Here is a 27,375-nt window from a genome sequence, read left to right as displayed (position 1 = left end):
ATCACTATTTCATCATATATAGTTATATATATTATCTATTTAAAAAAAAAAGCTGTAACTCCAACCGTCGCAACCGATCTAGGGGCTCCTGAAAATCAGTGCTGTTAGTGTTCCTATGGGGGCACTACAGCTTATAACTGAGTAGTCCCTTTTGATGATGGACATTACCACACAGTTCTTTGTTGTTGTTTTTAGTTATATTTTTTATTTTTTAAGTTTAGTTATAAGGTTTTTTATATTATTTTATTTGTTATGTTTTAAGTCTGTAAGTTTTATTAGTTTTTAAGTTTTATTGGTTTTTTGTTTTCTTTTTTAAATATGTTTGTTTTTTGTATCTGTGTGGTGTGTTTTGTTGTCAATAAATAATATTATTATTATTATAAAAATTTGTTTTTTAGGTCATAAATACCTCGCCCATTACTGGGGAATTAAACCAAGGTTGCGGGCTTTTGGCCAAACAACTATGGTTACCTTATAATTAGTCAATTGACAAGAACTTCCTAACAATCCTACAGGTGTTTAATATCACAGCTTTTTGTAGAAGTATAAAAGTGAGTGGGTGTAAATTTAAGATTTTAAGACTAGCGTGGAGTGTTTTCGGTATGACGCCTGTGCTAGAAATTATAATTGGAATTGTCTTGACTGTATTTACCTGCCATTGAGATTTAAGTTCTATAGTAAGGTCTGTATATTTTGTCAGTTTGCTAGTATGAGTGGTGTTAAGATTGTGCGTGTTGGGGATTGCTACATCTATTAAATATACGGTTTTATTTTTCTTGTCGTGAAGTGTGATATCTGGTCGATTGTGGTGAATGGTTTTGTCAGTAAGTATTGTTCTATCCCAGTAAATTTTGAAATCTGCGGTGTCTAAAATTATTTGTGGTGTATATTTGTAGTAGGGTACTTTTTCCGTTATTAGTTGGTATTTGTAGGCGAGTGTTTGGTGAATGATGGCTGCTACCTGGTCGTGCCTGTGTTTATAATCAGTTTGAGTGATTGATGAACATGCGCCAGTTATATGTTGAATCGTTTCCGGTTGCTTGTGGCAGTGTCGACAGTGGTCACTTCTGGAGCTGCTATCGCGAATAATGTACTTCCTGTAATTTTTAGTGTCTATAATCTGATCCTGAATTGCTAACATAAAGCCTTCTGTTTCGGAAAACAGTTCACCCCTCTTTAACCAAGCGTTTGACGCTATCTTGTCCACTATTGGATTGGTCAAGTCCAGGCGGTGTCGGCCATGGAGAGATTTTTGGGTCCATAAGTCTATCTTTTGTTGTTTGGTGATTATGTTTATTTGTTTGTTGAAGTCGGAGAGTGTAAGTGGAGTGAATGTATCTACCTGACATATAACTTGGTGTAAACGTGATTGGTGTGAGCGATTATGAAAAAAGGCCCTAAGTAGTGTGATCTGTTTATTGTGGAGGTTTGTTATATCTATGATTCCTCTACCGCCCTCAATTTTAGGTAGGGTTAATCTTTGGATACAGGCTCTAGGGTGATGTTTTCTGTGTTTTGTCATTGTAGTATTTATTATTCTTTGTAGCGTAGCAAGTTCCGATTTTGTCCAGCGTATGATCCCAAACGAGTATGTTAAAACGGGGATAGCAAAAGTGTTGATGGCTTTAATAGTATTTTTAGCATTGAGGTGAGTGTGTAATATTTTATGTAGTCGTTGTCTGAAATTATCTTGAAGTAGTTTTTTTGTGTCCTTGTGGTGAATTTCTTGTGACTGGTAGTAGCCCAAATATTTGTACCCTTCAGCGGGGTCCACCGTTTCTATGGTATCATGATTCGCTAATTGGTACACATTATGTTCTATCACCCCTCTATTGATTGATTGGATTTTGCATTTATCGATTCCGAATTCCATGCCTACATCTTTTGAAAATATCTGCGTAATATCGGCAAGCGTATGAATTTCGTTTAGCGTGCCTGCAAAAAGTTTTATATCATCCATATACATGAGATGTGAAAGAGTTATGTTTTCTGTATTGTGTGTTATTTTAAATCCTATGTTATTTTTATTAAGCATGTGGGATAACGGGTTAAGGGCAAGGCAAAACCATAAGGGGCTTAAGGCATCTCCTTGGAAAATACCTCTTCTTATGGGGATGAAATCGGTTTCAGTAGTTTTATCAAAATTGCATATTTTTAATTTTGTATACCAGTTAAGCATAATGTTTTTTAGAAAATGAATAATTATCGGATTAATTTTGTAGTGTTTTAATATGTATAGTAGCCAAGAGTGTGGAATTGAATCAAAAGCCTTTTTATAATCTATATACATAGTGTAAATGCTACGTTTTTGTTTGAGTGCTAGCTTTGATACTACAGCGTCAATAGTAAGTTGTTCTTTGCATCCCTGACTGTTTTTTCGGCATCCTTTTTGTTCCTCTGATAAAATGTTATGTTCTTGTATATGTCTATGTATTGTTTCACTTAAAGCTGATGTGATGATCTTATATATATTTTGTAAACAGGTGATCGGGCGATATTTTGCAGGGTTCGATGTGTCTGATGGATCTTTTGGTAACATGTATGTAATACCTTGTGTGATATATTGTGGCATGGTACCGGGTGAGCTAATGAATGTATTAATGTGTTTGAGTAGTAATTCATGGGTGGATGTAAGTTTTTTATACCAAAAATTGTGTATGTTGTCGGTTCCAGTAGCTTTCCAGTTATGAGTTTTTGCTATTACATTTTTAAAAAGGTCTAAATGAATTTGTTCAAATTTCATTTCAGGTGTATCCTTAAATCTTTCCTTATCTTCTTCTATCCAGTGATTGTGTTGGTGTTCAATTTGATTAGACCAGATATTTGACCAAAATGCTTTAAGGGATTCAGGGGTAGGCACAGTTGCGCTATTTTCTTGTTGACTTTGATGTTGTGTGAGTTTCCTGTAAAAGAGTTTTTCACTATTGCAGAATTGTTTATTTTGTGTTTTTCTAAGAGTTGTTAGTTTATATCTTTTTAATCGGTTTGCTAAGGCGTTTAATTTTTGTTTCAGTGTGTCAAGGAAGTGTGCTATGTCAGTGTTTTGAGTTTCATGTTGAGTGTGTATTCTGTATTTTTGTTTTATCTTAGACAGATGCTTTTCTAAAGCTGGTGACCTAATACCTCTAGCATATTCAGTTAGCCTCCCAATATTTGCTCTAAGATCGCTTATCCTATCTTCTAATCGTCTTTGCCACCAAGGTGCTTGTGGTTTTGTGGTATTTAGGCTGATGTCTCTAATTCGGGCCCCATTAAATTTAGCTGAAGTGTATGCCGCACAATAAATAGAGGTTTGTATTACATTGAAGCTAGTGTCAGGTGTAAATATGTTTGGGAGAGTTACGTTATTCAAATGGTTAATTATGGATGATAGCTTTTTAGATGATTTTAGTTTGGGTATATAAGGCCGGGTTGTTGGGTTCGAATCTTTAAATTTATTATAAGTTTCTGCATACATGTCCTCTAATTGTTGTGCGAGTTCCAGAGGTAAACTTGGCGGGTCGTCTGTTATTTGCGTTGGATTTGTGATATCATCGTTTGTGGTGGTTTGTGTTGATTGCAAAGTTTGGTGTTCGTTGTGTATTTGTGATGGGTGAATTGTAGAAACTGAAATATTTTCATCTATATGTTGTGATTGTAAAGCTGAAGTATTTAATTCGTTTCTTACTTCTTCTCTAATTCTATTTAATCTATCATTGGACAAGAGGTGATTATTGACAATAGATCTGCGTTGGTCAGCTATTCTTTGTACTGAAAGGTGAGCTATTGAAGGGCATTTAGTAATTATATCCTGATGAAGTAAAGGTCTATAAGTAGTTAAATCGGTTTCAAGGTTTGTGAGTCGGTAGTAACTTCTCATTATGGTTTCGTTAAGATTATCTGACCATCTGATCCTACCCTGTTGGGTGTGCTCTGTAGTCGCGTTCACTTCTGCGGGTGTAGGGTTTTGTAGTAGAATTCTAATTTCTTCCTTGATATTATTAATTTCTTGTTTTGTAAGGAAGTTGCGTTGAACAATAGCACGACGTTGATCTCCTATTCTTTGTTTTCCTACGTTCATTTCAGGGTATTCCGCAGTAAAACGTGCATGTAATGGTGTCAGGTACGTTCTTGTGTTTGATTCTAAGTTTGTGAGGATGAAATAGTGGCGCATGATGAAAATGTTCATTTCTTTGGTCCACGTTTTACGTGTGCGCCTTCCATCTGGGGCGGGTGCAGTAACTTTAGCTGAAGTAGCCTCCTGCACAACATCCCCAATGGATTGTAATGAAGATGAAGGTGATACATTGGATGAGCTTGATTCTTGATAATGGAGCAATGAGAGTGGTGATGATGGTATTGATGAAAACAATGACGAAGGTGAAGAACATGATATTGATTCTACAGATTGGGCTGTCGCGGTTGGACAAGAGACAATTGGCGATACGGTGCCCCCCCCAGAATACGAGGGGCAGCCCGAGCTCGTCGGCTCGGGGCGGGATTCTCCATCGCGGTTAGCTTTGGTACCCGCCTGGGGTAATACTCTATTTCTAAGGCGCATCGCATATGATCTAACGAGATAATTAAAGTGGTATGGGTAAGAGTAGAATAGTGAATTATGACATTAGAAGGAACAAGTAAAGAGAGAAAGTAAATTAATAAAGTGAAAGAAAAGAGTATGGGAAGAGTGGTGAAATAACAGGAAGAAGGAAGAGAAAGGAGAAGTGAGAAAAGACCATATTTTTAGCTTGTGACCGGGCTAAAAACATTGGTTGTACCTCTTTTAGTCTGACCTCTCCCCCTAGACCTTTCCAGCATGAGTAGCTCTACTGGCATAGCTCTAGTGCTCATTGAGGCACACAAGCCCCTCCACGACGGCAACGTAGAGATACGTCGGGGGGTTATTATTATTATTATTAATAACCAAATCCATATTAATTAAATTCAGAGATTAGTGGGACGACAGAAATTATGGAGCTATAATTATTAATTATTTTTACTTAAAATATTAAATAATATTTCAATCCTTAAAGACAGTAAATGTGAATACTGAATAATTTAATAACTTAATTCGAATAGGAAATCTCAAGGAAATCTCATTAAAATAAACTTAGGATCTGAGAAATTTTCCTACGAATTATTACAAAATAAATCGAAGTTGGGACAGAAATTAGAACTCTAGGTACCTACTAGATACTTTTCCTTGACATACTTATTATTTAACTAGTAGTTCCCCGCGGTGATGATACATAGCCTTTCTCGATAAATGGGCTATCTAACAGCGAAATAATTTTTCAAATCGGACCAGTAGTTCCTGAGATTAGCGCGTTCAAACAAACAAACTCTTCAGCTTTATAATATTGAGTATAGATAAAATAAATACTCGAAAACATTTCAACGGGAGTTGAGTAAATATATAGTAGAATACACAACATCCATATTGGTTTGTTTTAAAATTAGGTAACTAAATAAATTTAATAATCTAAAATTCCACTCATAAAAAAAGACATGGCACTCGGGGACTGCCGCAGTAAAGCTATTGCATGCTATGCCTTCAAGCCACACCTCCGTGCCCGTCGGAGTGGGGAGCGTGAGGTTTTTCGTTACTATATTTCTGGATTCGGTCCCCGCGCTCAAGGCCCGCGATAGAAGCTATGCAATAGCTTAATAAAAATTACCGCCCATCTTTTTCAAGTAAAGATATATAGACAAGATAATGATTTTTATCATTGCGATAAAGAAGCATGTTATTAATTTCAGTACATTATTAATTTATTATATGTTTGAATTTGCTTTCCTTGCAGACGACATGGAGGTTGACGATATAGGGAAGAAAGGGAATCTATTAGACGAGATGCCGCCTATTAACTGTGATATGATGACAGAGAGTACTTACGGAAGCAGTAAGGACATCGGCGATACTACTTTCTGTTTGGGGAATTATATACCAGATTTTATGAAGGTGAGCTTTTTATATTTGCTAATCTTTAGTTAATATCATAAGTGTGAAAGTGTGTTCTTTCACGACTCGACGGAGCGGTTTTATGGTATGATTTGTATGTCTAGAGATAGATAGGAGACTAGAACAAGGAATTGATAATATCAATTCCTTCAAATCCTTCCTCATGTCTCAAGCTATCTCTGTTCCAAAGTTATTTCAATTGGAGACTGTACTAATATATCATCACGCTAAGACCAACAGAAGCGGAGCCAGCGGGTGAAACCGCGGAGCGCAGCTAGTACATAATATAGTTAAATATACCCTCCGTAGCCCTTACTACATTGTTTATTGTCATGGAAAGCAGATAATCAGTTATTCATATTAAATCTAGCTATAATTTATATTAAGGATAAACTGACACAGCTAAACATGATGATATCTATAAATTACAATGTCAACTACCCAGACTGTTATGTCACAATCTTAATTATGACGATCATGTAATGTGGAACCTACATAATGGGCAGCTGCAGCGTATAGGGCGAGTAGAGGCAATCACGATTGTGTAGAGGGCGAAAATGTCTATGAATGGCCGTCACTCATCACTGTACATTTTTCTTCGTAATCGCCGTGATGGCGGCAAACGTCGACGATCATTTGTTGGGCCAACGCTGCCCATTTTGCAGAGGGCCCGTAATGATTCAAGATACAACTCTATTTCGTTCATCGTTGGATATTGCAAGTCATTGTTTAACTTTTAGGTCAAAAACCATTTTAAATATTATGTAAAGCGCGAAATTCTATCTATGTTATTGTGCTGATGGATTAGTTACAGTATTACACAATAATTTATTTTATCGCCTGTATTGACATATTTCAGATTAGATTCCCGTTTTGTGTTACGAATAAAAATATAAGAATACGTGTCTATTAGTAGTCTATCACTCAGTTTTGCACGCCTCATAAGCGAAGCGTTGAGGTGGGTACTACTGTCACTTCGCGCAAAACATCTGATTTTTCAAACTTAAAATGTCTTTATGTATCATACATTGCACTTGTAAGATAATACATAGACACACATATTAAGAAAAAACACTATTTTTAACATTCATGATATTTTTGATGTCATTTTTGTTATTTAAACTAGTTAAAAAACAGTTTAAAAAAGTTCTGTCTTGGACGTCCGTGTGTCTGTATGTGCGGAGGATTTTCTTGTTAACACGATAGCGACCGAAATACTTTACTAATCGAGTCTTTTTTTTTCTCTTACGCTTGAGTATGCTCAGGAATAGAACCCTTTCATTTTTCAGGGTCTGATTCGATGTGGTTTAATTGTTATTAAATAAACAAAAATAATAATTAATAAATAATTATAAAAAAAAATTATGAGGCGTGCACTTTTGGATTTTCCAAACTATTTAATTTTACGGTATTGAAAATATGACTATTACTGATTTCTAAATATGATTAGACAAAAAATTGGAAGGTTATACACTGAAATAGCGTTTCAAAATGTTTCTTCAAATTAGAATTAATACAGCGAATGTAATTCCCATTCAAATATACACTCCATAATGTTCATAGGGACTAAATTGTAGAGAATTAAAAAAACAGCACTACGCTTATTAAATTTTCGTATCTCGTCGGTGAGCCAAGGCCTTGTAATAAAATTAAAAGTGAACTTTTTTTTAACGTTGTGTAAAAAAGAAATCGTTGAATTGAGCTTCAAGCACTAGGGATTCCCCTGTCCCCGTGTTATCTTAAATTCGGCTAGTTCCATAGCACGCATTCAATTCGTAAAATGACTAGTCATATTATTGACAGAAAAATATTCGCCTGATAACGTTTTTAAAATGTATGATTTATTTATACATATATAATACATATATGGCGTTGTGGCCATACGATTTATAGGTGATTATTTTGTTTAGAAGTACACCTATAGCACGCTTTTTAATATCGTAATAATAATATCTTTATCTTTATTGTTATATATTAAAGACAAACGTCAATAAATGCATTAGGTATACGATTTTAGATTAGATTAGATAAGCATAATGTTTAACTTTTTTTAAATATGATTTATTGAAAGGGTTAAGGATCAAGGGTAAATCTCTATAAAAAGTGAAAACAAACGGCAAGGAATCTTATTGATTTAAAATTAAAATATATTAATAGATAGGAATATTGACTACCAATCTCTAAATTTTATTCCTATATTTTGCAAGCATTTGACCTAAATTCAATTGTTTATCTTACAGTTCAATAGTTCAAAGTACGTAATGTTTTGAAACATTCCATGCCATTGACATTCAATACTCAACAAGTACTATACAATGTAGGATAACTAGTGGAAAAAGAGAAATAAAATCCGGTCAAGTGCGAGATTGGTTCTCGCGTACGAAAGATTCCGTACAAAAACACCAAAAAATAAGATGTTTGTATGAAATCTTTAAAATTATTAACACAAAACAACAATTAACACTTTTTTAAAAATCAAAATATTTAATAAAGTGTTAATTGGTAAAGTAAATAGAGTGGTAAGTAATTGAGTATTTGAATAATAAAAAAATATTGATTTTTTTTATGTATTTTAAAACTTTATTATTAATAATATTGATATTTAATGCAAAAAACTCCAAAAAAAATATTTTTCAATTAATTATAAGCAATTAAAGATTGATGAAATTTAAATTAAAGTCACGTGACTATAAACGCGCCATGACTGGTCACGATAGATGTGACGTCAAAATGTTATAGTTGTATTCGTTTTTCTATCAACTGCAATGAGTGAAAACTAACATTATGACGTCACACGCGTTCGGATGACGCTTCGGGAGTTGTCGGTATGTTTTCGGTACTGGATTCAAAAACTAATTTTTATTTTGAAATAACTTTTGAATTATTGCAAAAAAAAATTAAAAAAATAGTTTCGTTATAAAACTAATACATAATCTTTCCATTTAGCACAAAAAATTTTTTTATTCAAATACCCAATTGTCTAGGTATCACGGTTCATGAGATACAGCCTGTTGGCAGGCAGGCAGACAGACAGAGCCTTATTAAAATCACAGAATAATAACTATAGTAGCGTAATAGGTTTCCTTCTGATACGGAACCCCAACCAACTAATATGAACAGGGCTCACTGTTGAGTCACAATTACGAATTCCATATTATTTTTCACACAGAGCTTTGCTGTAGTCATTAGCGGATTGGTGACAAACACAGGTGACAACCAATAGTGATATTTAAGTATAGAAACTATACAAAAACCTACGCTACATCCTTGTGCCAATCGTAAAATTATATCTACATAAAATTTTACGATTGGCACAAGGATGTAGTATACCAAAAACTGTGTCCCGCATGAGTTTTTTCTTTTAAACCTAATCTTCCCATAGGAATCCGAATATGAGTATAAAAAGTAGTCTAAGTTACTCTTTATTACATCAATCAGCTATCTGTCACTGAAAATCTAATTAAAATCGATCCAGTCGTTCCAGGGATTAGCTGGAACTAACAAACAGACACATTTATAATAAAATGCTACAGGTACTCCTATTTTACTATTGGTTTAGATAACCTGTTATAATATACCCGAAACCTGAAGGATATATTGTTTACATCAGTTTTAAACAGTGAACTGAATACGAATACAGTTTCAATAATTATATTTACATAGCAAGATAAGCGAGTTGTGTTGTTAACGAATGATTTACAAAACGCAAGCTATCATGACAAAGCACATTTGCTAAGCCACGTGTGGCGGTGTTGCTTTTATTTTAAATACATATATGCATGGTTTTTTATGACCTGGCGATAGGATCTGAAGCGTTCCAAGGTTAAAAATAAAAATTAATTAATTTAACAGTTGTTATCGGGAATACGCGGATTATCTGTATTCGGTGTTATGTAATTTATCAAATTTACCTTTTAATCTTGTAAAGACTGTCTAGACTCTAGTAGTAAGTAAATAAGAAGGTACACACAAAAACAAAGAACGAAAGTTTGTTTATTTGTTCGTTTGTCATCTTTCTTTACCGTCACAACGGAGCAATTTTATGAAATCCAACGATGATCGATTTTTTGAAATCGATCCTGTTGTTCCTGTGATTTGCGCGTTCAAATAAAAAAACAATCTCTTTAGCTTTATAACAATACTGTAGATATGGGTCATGTTATACTATGAAATTATATTTATTTGATTAGCAATAATTTATAACATTTATCGATTAGACTGTAATCATAAGCGTAATCAATCAATTCATTAATTGCTCTGTAATTGGATTTAATAATTGGATCAGATTATCCACCTGTTTTATATTAGATATCTATTAAAATAGTTATGATTATAATAATATATTATAATGTTAAATTATGTAATGGAATATTATTAGAAATAATTAGTGTTTACTTATATTTTGTTGTGGGAGTCATTAAAAGAACAAGGAATCGAACATAAATACATCCGCTTAATTAAAAATGTTTACAGCCAGAGTACTGCGAGAATTCAATTAGAACAGACGGGTGAACCTTTCAGAGTAGGCAAAGGCGTACGACAAGGAGATCCCCTGTCACCGAAAATATTCTCGGCGGTACTAGAATCAATATTCAGACGTCTAAATTGGGAAAATTTTGGTATCAATGTGAACGGAGTCTTATTGACTCATTTGAGATTCGCAGATGATATTGCTTGCTATTTGCAAAATCTTCGGAAGATATAACAAAAATGATTAAGGAATTGGCAACGGAAAGCATGAAAGTAGGATTAATACTGAACCCAGAAAAAACAAGAGTAATGACAAATGGAGAGAGAATTACCATAAACTTGGGAACCAACCAAATTGATTACACAGATGAATATATTTACCTGGGACAGCTAATAACAGACGATAATCAGATGTGCAAAGAGGTCGAAAGAAGAATAACTAATGCCTTTAATAGGTACTGGAGTTTGAAAGAGATTATGAAAGATAAAAATCTTCACGTGAATATTAAAAGTAAAATATTTAATACTTGCATACTACCAGTTCTCATGTACGGCAGCCAAACCTGGTCCTTATCACAAAACGCGACAAGCAAACTCTCATCATGCCAGTACGCAATGGAGAGGAGCATGCTACATGTGAAAAAATCAGACCGACTGAGAAATCGAGCCATAAGAAGCAAAAGAAGGTCGTAGACATTACATGCAAAATTAGAAGGATAAAATGGCGGTGTGCAGGACACACGGTAAGAGGAAAAGATAAATGGAGCAAAACTATAAACAAAAATAAAAAAATAAAACTACAAACTTTATGCAAGTGCAATGAATGGCAATTCTTATATGTACAAAGAATTTATTTAAATGCCACATCATGGCATAGTAAATTTTAAGGTGGCTTATCAAATTATGATATGAGCAGATAAGTGAGATAGCATTAATTTCATATCGGAGTAGGCTATACTTTCGTCTCAATGTTTTTATATTATACCCTTCATATTATGATAAGGATGCGAGACGTAATTTTTGTTTTGTTAAGTTGATTTATATCACTCGTTTAGTAATTAATCAAGGCTTTCTGTCTGTGTGTAACTATGTGTTTCTGTCTGTCGTATTTATTTCAATTACAGCCAACTAACAAGCTGTTACTGAAATGAAGTCAAACGATGTAAAAAGCCTACAAGGAACTAGTTGTTGCTCTTTGAAGCTCATTTTTAGAGGCCTAGCTCTAAACATAAAATTTTGAACATTATCTTATGTTCTCTATGTAGGTATTACTAGAAAAGTTTTATAAATAATGAGTTTAATGTGTATACGTTCCGATTATTCGTTAATCAAAATTTCTAAAAGCAATTATGCAAAATACGCGATATAATCTGTGGTTTTAAAAATATTTATAATTTAAGATATTTAATAAATTGCTACAGATGCTGTTCACGATGCGATCACACCACATGCTGACGGACGTCGTTCTGGAGGTCGGCAATGAATTGTTTCACGTACACAAAGTCGTGTTGGCAGCTGGCAGCCCTTATTTTAAGGTATGTATTTTATACAACACGTTCCCACCATAATCAGCTCATGGAAGGCACTTCTTTAATCATTCAAATTTGTGCTTGGTTCCAAATAAATAATTTTTGAATTGTATCATATTCAATATTATATTGATTAGTCCTCGACCTCGCTCCATGTAGCAAGTCTAACCAGATGCAATCACATTTTTGTGTGAAACGTAAGCAAATCTTCATCTATCGTATCTTAAGTGATTATAACCAAGTATTATGGTCAAAATTTTATACTTTTTTATTTTTCTTATTCTATTTTTAAATTTGTAATTGTGACGTATTTTTGTAGTTTAAATGGGAATGAACTATCTTTCTTTTCAAAATTGACTGTAACCTTTGTCGCCAGGCAATGTTCACGAGTGGTCTAAAAGAGTGTGAAATGTCACGTGTCCGCTTACAAGGAGTATGTCCCTCAGCCATGGCGTGGCTCGTATACTTCATGTACACGGGCAAAGTTAGGATTACCGAGGTCACCGTGTGCCAACTCTTACCGGCGGCTACTATGTTCCAGGTAAATATTTAATTGGTATTTTTTCGTACTGATAGGTTTAAATAGGTGTGTGGTGTGTCCCTTAGACACATAAAACTGAAAGAATAGAATAAATTCGATCGCTCTGGCCTCTTTGGGTCACGGGTGGCCGAGTTGGTCAGGCATCCGCCCCGGATTGGTGTGAAAGGATGCGGGTTCGAGTCCCGCCTCGTGATCGAATTTTTTCTATTCTTTATAAATTTATATTCAGATTCAAATATTTTTAAGGATAAATAAATGATATCGTGCCGGGATTCGAACCGTCGTCTTCCGCCTTACCGGGGTGACGCCTGAACTCTCGGCCACCCGTGATCCCGCCAGAGCAATCGAATTTAATTGATTGAATAAGTTTTTTTGTCATAGGAGCAAGTTTTTTTTATGCGAATAAGCATCTATGTTAGGTTTTTATTTATTAGCAAAATTATAATATGTGATATCGGTTTTTCATTATCGGTTAATGATAGTGAACTTTAGTAATTATAGATAATTTTAATTGGACAATCATTCCGTGTGTACTTTTTTTGAATTGATACGATATGTTAATAACACCAGTTCGTAGTTCCTATTCATATTTTGAATATAAAATATATTTTATTGAATGCGAACCGCATAAAAATGTATAATTTTTTCCTCATAACGAATTGTTTCTTAAAATTGTGTGCGTCATCTACAGAAAGTAATTAAATATTTGTATACTTGTACTAGCATGTCGTCATTTGGATACTTACTAGTATCTGCATACAAATATTTATTTAGGTACTTTAATCAGCAAATATTGTGGCGCAAAAATAGGGTAAATCATTCATAAAATGATTCACTGAATTCTTGTGTATAAAAATATGTACAAAGGTCTAGAAACTTTACGATGCTGTTACTAAAACATGATTTTTGAAATGAAAACTTCTTTAGCGGCGTTGGGTATAAAATCTTAAACTCGCGTCAGGACACGTGACCTGATCGAAAAAGCGTAAGACGGATGGATATCAAACATGCTCAACGTTAATAATAATCAAGTTTTCACTTCTGCCGGCACTCCCGGAGTGCAACCCGTTTTTTTTTTATCAAAGGAGGAAATAAGATACTATATTATTTCAAATTATGCCGTAGCATTCTGAAATTCTAATAATACATAGTATGCGGTGCGAAAAAGGCTGTAACGATTTTTATAAAAAATATAACAATTTTAAATTCCAATATAGTTTAAATTCCATCAAGGGATATTATGTTTTTAACCCGTAGGGATATTATGTATTAAGAATCTTTAACATTATCTCTTTCCACTCTTTAAATGCTGCCGAATATTATCCTGTAACTTCAACACAATAGCGTTAAACTTCGCACTATTCCAATATATGCCCTTTGGTAATAGTGTATCAAGGGACATTATATTGCAGTCATATGCCGCAGATATCAAATGTCATAGACGCCTGTTGCGCCTTCCTCGAGCGCCAACTGGACCCGTCCAACGCGATCGGCATCGCCAACTTTGCTGAACAACACGGCTGCATAGACTTGAAGATTAAAGCCAACCAGTTTATTGAGAGGAATTTTATACAAGTAAGTTTGTTGATATAATAGCTCTTTTGGACAAAATGTGTGTGATTTTTTGGCAATTTTTTGTGACTTTCCTCTTTTATTATGTCGAAGGTAGACTGGTAGAGTAATAATCGATAGTAGTGATTACATGATTCAGTTTCAATATTGAATATTTTTCGACTTAAATGTTACGTATTGGCAACTAGTTATTATTCTGTGGTACTGAGTAGAAATTTATGACGAAAGAAATTTTTATTATATTGTTATATGTTCTGATTCACTCAGAACTCCGAAGTTACTTTTGATAAGATTGTAGTGTTAGTTGTAGACCGGGAGATACTGACACAAAATTTCGAGTCATTTGTAACAGGATGGCGGTTCTACAGGGGTCTTAGTACGCAATGACAAAAAGAAAAACGATGGTGTGAACGCTGGTACCGGCGGCTTAGTCGCGTGGGCGTTAGTCGAACTCATTGGAAAAATAGCGAAGTCAAACGATTTGTAACACAAAAATTTTAGAATTTACCGATAGCCCATAAAAAAGAAGTAGGCGGTAGTATCATGCCATACTTTTCCGGTGTGACTTACAGCCCGCCATACCGACGCGAATGTGTTGATTTAAAAAAAACAATTCAACCATTTGTACCAGGCTAACTTTTGCACAGGTAACCATCGTCGTGCAGCCATTTACGAAAATCGCCATGCCATACTTTTCGGACGATTCCAAATGGTCGCCATACCGCCGAAAATCTGCAAATTTTTTTTTCGCCGAACCATTTGTAACACCCTAAATTTTTTTTTCAACAACTCCTGAATGATTATAAATAGAAGTGTGATAATGCCATACCTGTGGGAGGTGGCGAATGTGTATAAGATTTTTTTTTATTGTATGATTTTATTCGTATTTTGAACGATTTGTAACAGTATGGCATTAATCTTTCCTATAAGTTTAAGGTTCAACAAATATAAATACAAAATTTCAAAGATCTAGGTGGTAGAAATATTCACTTCTTTAGATTAATAATAAATTTATTTATGAAGTATGGCAGCACTTTTTCCCCCTACTAGAAGTATGGCAAATATAATAATGGTCACATTTTATCAAATACTCTCCAAAAATCCAAATGCAATACTGGTACAAAAAGTTTGGCGAAAAAAAATTTTTTTTGCAGATTTTCGGCGGTATGGCGACCATTTGGAATCGTCCGAAAAGTATGGTATGGTGATTTTCGTAAATGGCTACACGACGATGGTTACCTGTGCAAAAGTTAGCCTGGTACAAATGGTTGAATTGTTTTTTTTTTAAATCAACACATTTGCGTCGGTATGGCGGGCTGTAAGTCACACCGGAAAAGTATGGCATGACACTACCGCCTACTTCTTTTTTATGGGCTATCGGTAAATTCTAAAATTTTTGTGTTACAAATCGTTTGACTTTCGCTATTTTTACGACGAGTTCGACTAACGCCCACGCGACTAAGCCGCCGGTACCAGTGTTCACGCCATCGTTTTTCTTTTTGTCATTGCGTACTAAGACCCCTGTAGAACCGCCATCCTGTTACAAATGACTCGAAATTTTGTGTCAGTATCTCCCGGTCTATTGTGTTAGTTCATATGTATAACAGGAATTGCTATAGCTTTTGGTGTATGACAATTTTAAAATATCATTCCCAGATACATATTAGTAAATCTAATGAGTCACTTGGAACTTTGTACTATCTCACTGATATTAAATCTGATGATATTATTTTTCCAAATCGTAATCTACTACGTACTATAAGTCTAGATGATTCAGTACTTCTATGTTATAATCTTTTGCTTTTGTTAAATTCATTCAAAGGAAAAATTCTTGATAAAATCGCAATAATATCTAAAACCGGATTGTAAAAGTGCTGTGTCACTTACTTACGAACGTATGGGTTTACATTTCCATTTATATTCATGAATGTCTTTGTCAAATGCCTGTTGCATCAACAACAGTATACTTACTATTTATAATAATTATTTATTTAAACATAATTTAATCAATATGATAACTCGATGATAAAAGCAAGCATTTGTAATGTTATGTAGGTACATTGAATTCGTGACATTATTTTATTTGATTTGATAAAAATAATATTATGAAATAACTAATCTTGTACCGATGAATATGTAATATTGTGATAAACGATAAACGCTTTTCGATGGCAAACAAGATTGTACTGAAACAAAAAGATTAAAAGTTATCGTTACTTTTGGTATGTTGATAATGTCGTCGCAGATATTATATGCCTAATCACAACATAGTATAAAACAAAGTCGCTTCCCTTTATTTGTCTGTCTATATGTATGCATAGACCTTCACGACTACTCAACGGATTTTTAATTTTATGCAATTTTTTTAATATATAGATAAGGTAGTTCACGAGGAAGGTTATAGAACAAGTCAATAACTGCGTTAAAAACAACCGACTTCAAACTTGCACTTGCAACATTTACAAATACAGACAAAAATGCTCATAAAATAAAAACTACTGGGCCTATCCGAATAAAATTTTTATGGGACCAATTCGACACCATCCCGCATCGAACAAAAAAAGAATCACGTAAATCGGTCCAGAAACCACGGAGTAATCGGTGTACATACATAAAAAAAAAAAAAAACATACCGGCCGAATTGATAACCTCCTCCTTTTTTTGAAGTCGGTTAATTAAATTAAAGTTTAAAATAAAGCGAACGAAACCGCGGGCTGAAAGCTATTTACATGATAATAATTAGGTAATAAATAAATTAACATAGTATTGTCTTCGCATTACTATTCTAACTATAAAGTAATCTGGGGCATTACTGCAATACCTTGAAATCGCGAGTCACGATTCCAATTTCTGATGCGTTTTATCCTCTTGACATTGTATCGTGTACAAAAGGGGGGAAAGATGATCTTGTAAAATTTGAATATGTACCTATTTTATTTAATTATTAGTACCTACAGATTAAAATTATTAACTGACTTCGCAAAAAGAGGTCGATATTTCGACGCATAGGTATTGTCTACTTGTTATATTGTGTTGATCTATTATCAAAAAATTCAAGACACTTCAAAAAATAGGGCTTGTTTACTGTTTATTTATTTTCACAAAAAATTGGATCGTGACCTTTATTTTTAAATGAAAATTTATTTAATTAAAAATATACACCAAAATTTTGTTCTGAAGTACTTGTACATTACTGGTTTTTTTTAAACTGTTTTAATATTATTATATTTTTTATTATTTTATTTTTCTAGGTATGCCAAGAAGAAGAATTTCTTCAATTAACTGCGCCAGAATTGATATGCCTCATACGGAAAGATGAACTCAATGTTCGAGAGGAGAGAGAAGTTTACAATGCTGTGTTGAGTTGGGTGAGATTTTGTGTCTTATAAAAAGTTTGTAAAAATAATATTAAAAAAAATGGTAGAGAAAAAAGATAAAGACTTAAAGGACAAAATTATTCATTATAGGAATATGTATTCCCGAAGATCTCTTTCAAACCGTGAACCTAATAGAACATTTTAAATTATATTTATTACGTGTGACTACATAATTATAAAGGGTTTTAAGGAAAAGATTAATTTACTTATTATATTTTAGGAATATAAATACTATTTCTTGTAATTATTCGACTGAACTATGCTAGATAAATCCTATAAATTTGCATCGCGAAATGACTGTGCAGTATTTCACTTATATTACGATTTCAAATAACAATAAACAATATCAATTCGCCCAAATAAACCTTATCTACTTTATTTACAACTAGCTTCCGCCCGCGTCTTCGCCCGCGTGGTGTTTTTTCGCAATAAAAGGTTGATAATGCCTATATTATTTGTCAGGGTATAAAGATTGTCTGTGCCAAATTTCATCAAAATCGGTTACAGACAGACAGAGTTACTTTCGCATTTATAATATTAGTATTTAGTAGGGATAAAATGTTTGAGGAAATTATTGAAAAATTACTGTGATTAATGATACGATATATTTTAGGGTGTTGAAACACACACAGTACATGCTAAATACGATTTTTTTTCACTTTTTTCGGAGATTTTAGATTACACTGCATAGTTTGTGTTTTTAGTTCTGTAAAAAATATGTAGAGAGGAAAGATGGCTGATGTTTGTTATCGTGTAACTTTCAGATTTTATTTTGACAATATTAAATTCTTGTATTACTGTTTGTCAGAAAACGTAGGTACAGAATTAATTTGTAATAATAAACAATGGGTAAGGCAAAACAAATACATATTATATAGGTCAATTCGCCTATCATACTATGTATATTTAAAAATAACATATTTATAATAATGCTAAACTAAGAGCAATTAACGCCTTTGAAACGACGTGCGCAAACAACGACGCGCGTAGTCTAACAATATGTAGCGTGGTATTTTATTTTTTGTTCAGGCACCAGTTTTCCTCAATCGTCACAGGCTATATTTGAAATAAAAGAATATCCTGTTTGTACGTAAACGTTGCTAGTTTTGTTTATGAAATCCTGCTTCCGAACCATGATGTCTTAAAGCAGTTTTAATTCCAGTATGTAAAAATGACAGCGCTTTATGGGTCGCCTAGCGCCATCACTTTACCACGCTGGAAATATTATTGTTATAAGATATCATGGTTACACCCCTTGCATTTGTGAAGCGTCATTGAATATCTGCAATTCATTGTTAAACTGCGTTTCTATTGTTAGGTATTGGTATTCAGACGTATAAATGTCACGCTATCTCTTTTTTTTTACCTTTATGTATGAGGAAAATGTATTATTTTATGTTATCTTTCAAACACCTGTTGTTTCCCGCAGTTATTGAATATTTCAAGTTTTACATATTTTAAGGAAGTATATATCGTTCAAATTCTTTTACTAGGTACCTTGTCTTGTCATTTTTCATGTAGTTATAGTGACAGAAGAAGACACGATTTTATATTTAAATTATTTTTAACACTACTGTTACATTAATGTTACAATACTATTATTGTATTATGTGTGATATAACATAGTTCTAAATTTCTTCCTATCATTGCGATGGATCTATCAAACTAGTATCTAAAGATACTGAAAAATATTCACATAAAAATCGAATACAGAAATTAAATTTTATTTAATAGAAATTGTACTATGACTTTATTAAATAAGGAAATGGTAACCACCATGATGACCTATGCAGTATTATTTCCAACGTGCGAAAGTGATGCCGCTAGACAATCCCATACTTAGATTATACACCTAGGTGTATAATCTAAGATCCCATATAGCTCTGTCTTTTTTCCGCACTGGAATTCCCAACAGTTCAAGTACAAATAAAAATTATACAATTTATTTATCAGTGTTACCATTATTTTTATGGCTGTTTATATAAATGAAAATAATTGCGTATTTACTTTTTATTAGGGATGTAACGATACATGATTTTGCCGATACGATACCGATACCGATATTTGTAGTAATGTATCGGCGATACCGATACCGATACCGATATCGATGGCTTGGTAGAAAAATAAATAGTGAATTATGCATAAAAAGTTACCAACATTTAACAGAGACTCAACTGTTAATCGTATTCTTTTAAATAAAAATGCCAAATCAAAAAACAACAAAACCATTTATTTTATTTTAGTATTATTATTTTACAAAGTCAGTTAAACTTTAAGTATATGTCGTGGCCATATCGTAAATTTGCTCATTTCATGATATGATTGGCCATTTCACGAAATGGTCGCATTTCGTGAAATGGCCAATTTAGTTTGGCCACATCATGATGTGGCTTAAGCAGATCAATGATAAGAAATCGTTTCACGTTGGCCATATGCCAACTAAACGCGCGGTTTTTTCATGAAATGATCAAAATTATTTGATCATATCGTAAAATAGTTACATTAACCATTGGTAGAGGCGCTGCAAGCTCTGTGTTTATGTGATAAGATGGCGGCCGCTGGCGAAAATTTAATTATTCGCAGTTAAAAACTTCATAATTCGTTTAATAACAATATGAAGAAAGTCATAGCAAAGAATTTACGACGGTTCGAGTACTATGGAAAATGTGGATATCTTATATGTACTGAAGAAAAAATGCGTCTTAAATAAAATAATTTAAGACGCATTTTTTCTTTTAGGATATATATTTATATATCCTACTATAGTATTATAATTGTTTGTTTTTTAAAAAGCGATCCGCTTCTGGCACTCGCCGGCCGCTGCCGCGGCACGCTCGCTTTAAATAATAAATCTATACTTATAATAAATCTGTAGAGAGGCCAATTCTGTACATGAAATATATTAAAAAAAAAACTATGAAGGGGTGATAAGGGATCGCTACTGATGCCAAAAATGCAATCAGTAAAATTTTTGTCTGTCTGTCTGTCTGTCTGTCTGTATATTCGTTATAGAAACAAAAACTATACGACGGATTTTAACCAAATTTGGCACAATTATTCTTCATACTCCTGGGCAGGTTATAGTAAAAGAATCATGTAAATCGGTGTAGAAACACCAAAGTTATACATGAAATACGCTATAAGTCATCGCGCGAGAATACAGAATCATGCCATAAGGATTATTTTTGTGTATCAGTTGCTACTTGCTGCGTTAGACGCGCTTCGCGGCGGGAGCTATAAAAAGGCGGCGGGTCTGCACCCGTTTCGCGTTGTCACGGCATCACGTGTGAACGGCTGAACCGATTTCGATAATTCTTTTCTATTATATTCATTGAAGTACGAGGATGGTTCTTATGTAGAGAAAACGTAAATATGTACCACGGGCGAAGCCGGGGCGGACCGCTAGTAAATAATAAAATCTTTATTTTGCTTTAAACATGGTATTCAATGGTGATACAATTATATTAATAAAGCACAAACATGTTCAGCCTTAAATGACATTAAACAAGTTTTTAGAATATTCTGAATTTTTTTAATATTTTATGGACTCTTTATATTTTATACGATCTGGCCAAATGTGGATGGCCAAATCGTGAAACGTTGACGATTTAACGATCTGATCAAACTATGTTGGCCATTTCATGAAATGCGACCATTTCGTGAAATGATCGATCATATCATGAAATGAGCAAATCTACGATATGGCCACGACATATACACATACAATCAGTACCTAATAAAAGTTTACTATTGGTAGAGTTTTTTCAGAAAAAGTGCGCACGCGCGGGCGGCCTCCTGCATCGTTCATTGGGCGCGGTTTTTTGAATTGTTTGATATCGGTATCGGTTGTTTTATTATCGGCGATACCGATATATCGGCTTGCCGATTATACCGGCCGATATATCGGTATCGGTATCGTTACATCCCTACTTTTTATTATAAAGAGACGATGAGAAGATAATTTATTGCTTCCTTCCTAGACAAACGTTATGATGTTAATCTAATCTAAACACATATGACTTTGTTTATTTGTATAGACTATAGATAATAAAGACTTAACACGTCAAAAATATGAGTCAACTATTGGCTGACAATATTTCCCCATCCATACGCAGAGACAGAATGACGTCACGGATTCGCGTAAACATTTAAAACTAGGTCCGTTTTGATTCATTTATCATACATATAGTGACATCACACAGCTTAGTATATAAATTCAGTATATTTCAAAGTCAAAACCTACCATTTATACTGAATCTTTTCGAAAAAGTATATCAAGATTCAAGACATTAAATTAAAGTCGAATTAAAAATATTGTATACATGTCCAATTAAAAATATTGCATTTTTTCTAAAGAACACTTTAAAAAAATTAGCAACGCTTTCCTATAAGCACTGACTGATAAAATACGCGCGTCTTAAAAACACGTCTTATCATGGCAAATTGTATTAAATTAGCTAGTGTATACTAACTTATTTAATAAACATAGGCAATTCTTCTGAGAAATAATGTTTATAATACAGTATCTCGGGAGAATACGCATGTACGCATTTTTCCGGTTAAGTACAGTCATAATATGTATATGACAATCTTATTAGTTATGGACTATGGACTAATTAAGGGACAGGTTAAACTAATAATGATTGTGTAAGTAAAACTGTACCTACCTATTATGTTTTTATGTCTGAACCACAAAATCAATATTTAGATCAAAGTTGATCGTAGGTCAATTTCTAGTAAAATTTAATATAATTGATTGTTTAATTATTACGTGATCTGCTGACCCAATAATCGTCACTTAATATAACTCCAATAATAAACCGAATCATCATAAAAACTTTAGGAAAGAATTACTTACGCTCATCGTCTTATCAATAATATGTGTGTGTGTGTATGTATTATCTTACAAGTGCAATGTATGATACATAAAGACATTTTAAGTTTGAAAAATCAGATGTTTTGCGCGAAGTGACAGTAGTACCCACCTCAACGCTTCGCTTATGAGGCGTGCAATAACTAGATCAAACCAGGACAAAACGGGCAACATCTGAGTCATGCTCCTTTACCGTCTCTTTTGAACTCACGATTTAATCCTTTGGGTTTTATCGCAAATCGTGTCTAAACAAGCAGACATGTCCACAGAAACAAATCATGCCCTGAAATAGACCGCTTGAGCTTCTCTTATACTCTAATTGGCAAAATAAAAAAAACTTATCAAACGTCACTGAGAGACAGAGAGAGAGCATATTAAGCGTAAAAATTGACATAAATTATAAGAGCAACTAGGTACAGAATTTCATGCCGACTCTTCTCTGTAGAAACTGCTTGGGAACCGAAAATATGTGCCAAAAGCCCAAGGCGTTACTACAATTCAATACTGTTTTTAGAAGTACAATTTAAGAAGAATTGAAGTTTAACCCATTGAGCCCCGAACGGCCCGATCGGTCCACGACACAATAGATTTTCTATTGTGTCTGTGATTCCGGGGCCTGAGTTATTAAAACCTTTTCTTAGTCAAATCGATCACAAATAATAACATTTAACATTTACAGGTAAAATACGACGAGGACAAAAGGTATCCCCGTATGGAGCACATCCTCCAAGCGGTGCGGTGTCAGTACTTGACGCCGAGCTTTCTCAAGGAGCAAATGAGCACGTGCACGGTGCTCAAGAAGGTGCCCGCCTGCAGGGAATACCTTGCTAAAATATTTCAGGTAAGATATCCAAGTAATTTTGGTATTAAATTTAAGATTTTTAGTAAAGGAGAAAAGACAATTTTTCACTGATGTAAATACAATTTTGCAGTATACGGTTTATTTAGAGGTTGTATCTTGCATGTATTGTCATTTTTGTAAGATTCTAATGATTAGAGTCTAATCTATAAGATACTACTAGATAAACTATAGATAATATATATCAGTATCCTGGATATAATCCTCTATAAATTAGTGGAAGGTTAAACGTGAGTTGAATCACCATCTTTATGACTATTACAGAAGAAGGAGGTTCTAATTTCAACTGTTTTTTTTTTTTGATACTCGATAAATCCTCGACTCCTTTTCAATCTATTGGGATTATATTTTTTGGGTTTCATATGTAATTACATATTGTTATTTGATCCTTTTTTATTTACATTTAAAAGAAAAATATAGCAAATTATAAAAGTTACTTGCTGTAATATGCTATAAAATAAGTGAATTAAATGTATATACACTTTCACTATATAATAAATAGTATGTGATGACTCATTTTATGTCTGTTATTATGTGACAAGAAATAAACATTACAATAAACTTTTTTTAAGTTCAATAACGGTCAAGCGTATTCGTATCATACACGTGTTAGATTCAAAACATAAGAGAGTCATACTCAGTTCATACAGATATAAAAGTAATCTTATCCTATTTTTTATCGCATGTTAAATAACAATAATACACTGTCTTGCCATAATAATTGTTACAAGGATTCTTTTTCTATTGCATAAACTTTATCACTGTATAAATGAGTATTACTTAAATATTATTAAAAATATATTATGATGATATATGAAGCTCATTCCAAATGATCTTCATTGGCTTTAAATCGATCACTATCAAGTTGGGACCATCAATGAAAATACGCGCTCTCTTTACTTGAAAATTATTTACTACTAATGTTATGGATTGTTTTAAGGACTCCAAATTATTATAACGTCTAGCCCTAGGCTATGCCATACTGTCTTAAACTGACTATAAATTATGCGTATTAAGATCGAGGCGGAGGATGGTTACTTTAGCTCTTCTCTTAGCTTTAGTCATCTTTTTAAAAAATAATAACACCCATAATCAATGTTAAATATTAATAGATAATCTAAAATATGATATCAGAATGGGATATATTTTATATTAATTTGTTCTTCATTTATTTTAAATAATTTATTACATGACGTGTAATATATTTACATTACCATAATCTTAATGAGCGTATAAAAAATATGATTGTATTGTTTCGCTTATTTGCATTTTCAATAAATATAAGATACCTACAAAAATTAGAGCGCGGGAGCAAACAAATGTCGACTTTATTGAAAGAATATTCATTTATTATGTTCCTTCATCAAATAATTTGTACCTAAAATTTTGAATAACATGCATTGTGTATGAGTAAATAAAGAAGGAATTCTCAAAATCATGATGTAAAATAATATGCAATATTTATTATTGAAAAGTTTACAAGATCAAGGTTTTTTTTTTTAAATCTTTATTGGATACGAGGAAAACCTTTTTAAATGCAGTATTCCAATTAATCATATTCAAGTTTATTTTCGGAATTTCACGTTTCTAATATTTAAGAGTAATATTGTACCAAATTTATTGATATCGAGCATAAACATTAGCGTATCCTTGATATTTATTTGTACAATACACAGAGGTGATCAAACTTTTACCAGACACGAGTCGCGACTCAGCATGACTAAGCACTTATAACTGTTCAAAATTTGCTTCTTATGGCTGAAGTAAAGTAATAAAACCACCTGTAGATATTCGTGGAGGCGCACTTTCGTGATGAATTTATAGATTATATGAAGTGTGACGTATAGCATACTGCGAAAATTAATTATACATATAAAATGGCAACCGTACGTATCTCTATCGTTATTTATGTAAACCGTAGACAATTTAAATTTGAATTATTAACGAGTACTAACATAACCCCTAAATATGGACGTGGCATTATCCTTTCAACATTGTACTTTTTTAAAATAAAAACGAAAAATAAAAATAGTACATATATTTTCAGGATCTGACGTTACACAAGAAATTAGTAGTAAAAGAGCGGAGGCCGAACACGCCGCGAATAATATATGTGGCTGGGGGATACTTCAGGCATTCTATAGATGTGTTCGAAGCTTTCAATTTGGATGACAACTGTTGGACGACGTTGCCAAGACTCACTGTGCCTAGATCTGGATTGGGAGCCGTTTTTTTAAAGGTATTTTCTTTGTATAGTTGTAAATTTTTCAGTTATTTTTTTATCTATTGAGGCATCTGGGTAAAAGGATTTATTCTTGGATTGGACAAGTAATGCTGCAATGCTTTAAAGTGTAAAGCTTCCTGTAAGACATGTATGTAGTGCTGATGACGCGGCACCGGGCACGTGTTTATCAGTCATAATGATATATCATTGTTATCATGATAATGGAAATGAAAAATTATTTATTTTAGCAAAATACACAACAACAATCGTTGTTATAGAAATAATCGGCTTATAATGTCAAAAGATAGATACCTAATACATTCAGTCAAAAGCTTCCCTTCTACTTGTACCGTATGAAGCATACAATTGGTATGAGTTCATCTGAAAAAAGTCTTATTAGATTATTGTCTTTTGTATCTCATGTTCATACATAACGATTGAACAAATTCGCAACAAACTTCTACCCGAAAACAAAACCTTTTGCGATAGTTTCAAAGGACGTAAATGTATAATGTTTTCAAGCAATTCTATTATCGTATTATCTAAAAATAAATTTTAGTACGTGACCAAGTCTGCAATACCACACTGTTGTTTTTAAGCGGCTTTTGTTTTATCACATTGCGCTAATGCAAAGGGAATACTGATAAACTTACACATATCATGATCGAATTGCACGTTGACCGGAAGTTCACAGATTATGTAAAATGCTGACAAATAATGACACTGTAAAATGTGTGTAAATATTATTATTAGATTAACGCACTGTGAAAAACCGGAATTTTTGTATCTAAAAATATGTATATTTACGATAAAATATAAGTTAAGCTGTGCTATTAATCACTACACATAAATATTCATGTGTTACATTATTAGGTGATTAACTAAATTCCGATTCATGAAAATGCCGTGTCATTTTAGAAACATAATTCGAATTAGGGCCGATTTTTCAAGGCTTGGATAAACCTTATCCGTCCAATAAAGTATTACACAGTATATTAAAACGTCTATCAAACTGTTAAAACCAATCAATGTAACAAATGAATATTGTTTATCTCATTAAAAAATATGAATAAACTTATCAATTAAAACCAATTAATGTAACAAATAAATATTGGTTGGAGACAATTGACTCTAACTCGTGTTACAAAAAGTGTAGTAGCGATGTCCTCTCTAGTACGTAGTACATTGTAACTCAATGTAGAATATAGACTTAACTCTATGAATTCTATGAACAGGGATTTTTCTACGCGGTGGGGGGACGCAACACATCGCCCGGTTCGTCGTACGACAGCGACTGGGTGGATGTGTACAACCCCGCTACGGAGCGCTGGCGACCATGTAGCCCCATGTCCACCCCTAGGCATAGGGTGAGTTTTCATTTAAATTTAACTGGAGTATAAACTAGAATTAATAAGGTTAATTATTTTTTGTATCGACTTTTAACACGCGTCAAATGTCTTTACCAAGTTTTACAGATTCTTTAAAAAATAGTGAAAATATTAGAGATATATTTTTTCTTACAGAATTTTAGAATTTTTTTCTTTACTATTTATTAACCCATTGACCACCGAGCGGCCCGATCGGGCCGAGACACAATAGATTTTCTATTGTGTCTGTGATCCGAGGACTGACGGATTAAAGTAAAGAGATTTCTTATAGAAAAAATATATCTTTGCCGTCGCACATTAACTAAAAAGACTAGCTATAGTATCCACTATAGGGCGTACATAAGAGCTAGTGTAGCCTGAATAATAAATGAAAATTTCCAGTTTTAACGCGACATTCGAACACTAATTTAGATTACTATCCTTTCCAGGTAGGTGTCGCAGTGATGGATGGTTTGCTTTACGCCGTGGGGGGTTCTGCTGGATCTGAATATCATAAGTCTGTCGAATGGTTAGTATTTTTTCTGTAGTGCAATATTAAAATCGAAAAAAAAGTTTTTTTTGTCAGTTTGTTAGTGCTCTTCATACACTTTGCTGTTTTTCC

At 33.3% G+C, this 27,375-nt stretch overlaps 1 protein-coding gene across 1 annotated transcript in view; it reads left to right on the top strand.

Moving 5' to 3' along the window:
- LOC149904769 (kelch-like ECH-associated protein 1B) overlaps window positions 1-27,375 on the top strand; it is a 36,197-nt gene that overhangs the window by 5,973 nt on the left and 2,849 nt on the right. The window contains exons 2-10 of the mRNA XM_090106800.1: window positions 5,784-5,941; window positions 11,833-11,946; window positions 12,317-12,481; window positions 13,907-14,056; window positions 17,305-17,421; window positions 22,983-23,144; window positions 25,210-25,401; window positions 26,622-26,753; window positions 27,203-27,282. Coding sequence (XP_089962926.1) covers window positions 5,789-5,941; window positions 11,833-11,946; window positions 12,317-12,481; window positions 13,907-14,056; window positions 17,305-17,421; window positions 22,983-23,144; window positions 25,210-25,401; window positions 26,622-26,753; window positions 27,203-27,282 — 1,265 coding nt within the window. The 5' untranslated portion in view covers window positions 5,784-5,788. The remainder of the gene's footprint in view (window positions 1-5,783; window positions 5,942-11,832; window positions 11,947-12,316; window positions 12,482-13,906; window positions 14,057-17,304; window positions 17,422-22,982; window positions 23,145-25,209; window positions 25,402-26,621; window positions 26,754-27,202; window positions 27,283-27,375) is intronic.

The sequence above is a fragment of the Colias eurytheme genome, chromosome 11 (genome assembly GCF_061535395.1).
Source record: "Colias eurytheme isolate Ceu_HAF_F1 chromosome 11, ilColEury1 Martin Lab GWU primary, whole genome shotgun sequence".
NCBI lineage: Eukaryota > Metazoa > Arthropoda > Insecta > Lepidoptera > Pieridae > Colias > Colias eurytheme.
Note: the sequence above shows the minus strand (reverse complement) of the source record. Positions and strands in the feature narration are given on the sequence as shown.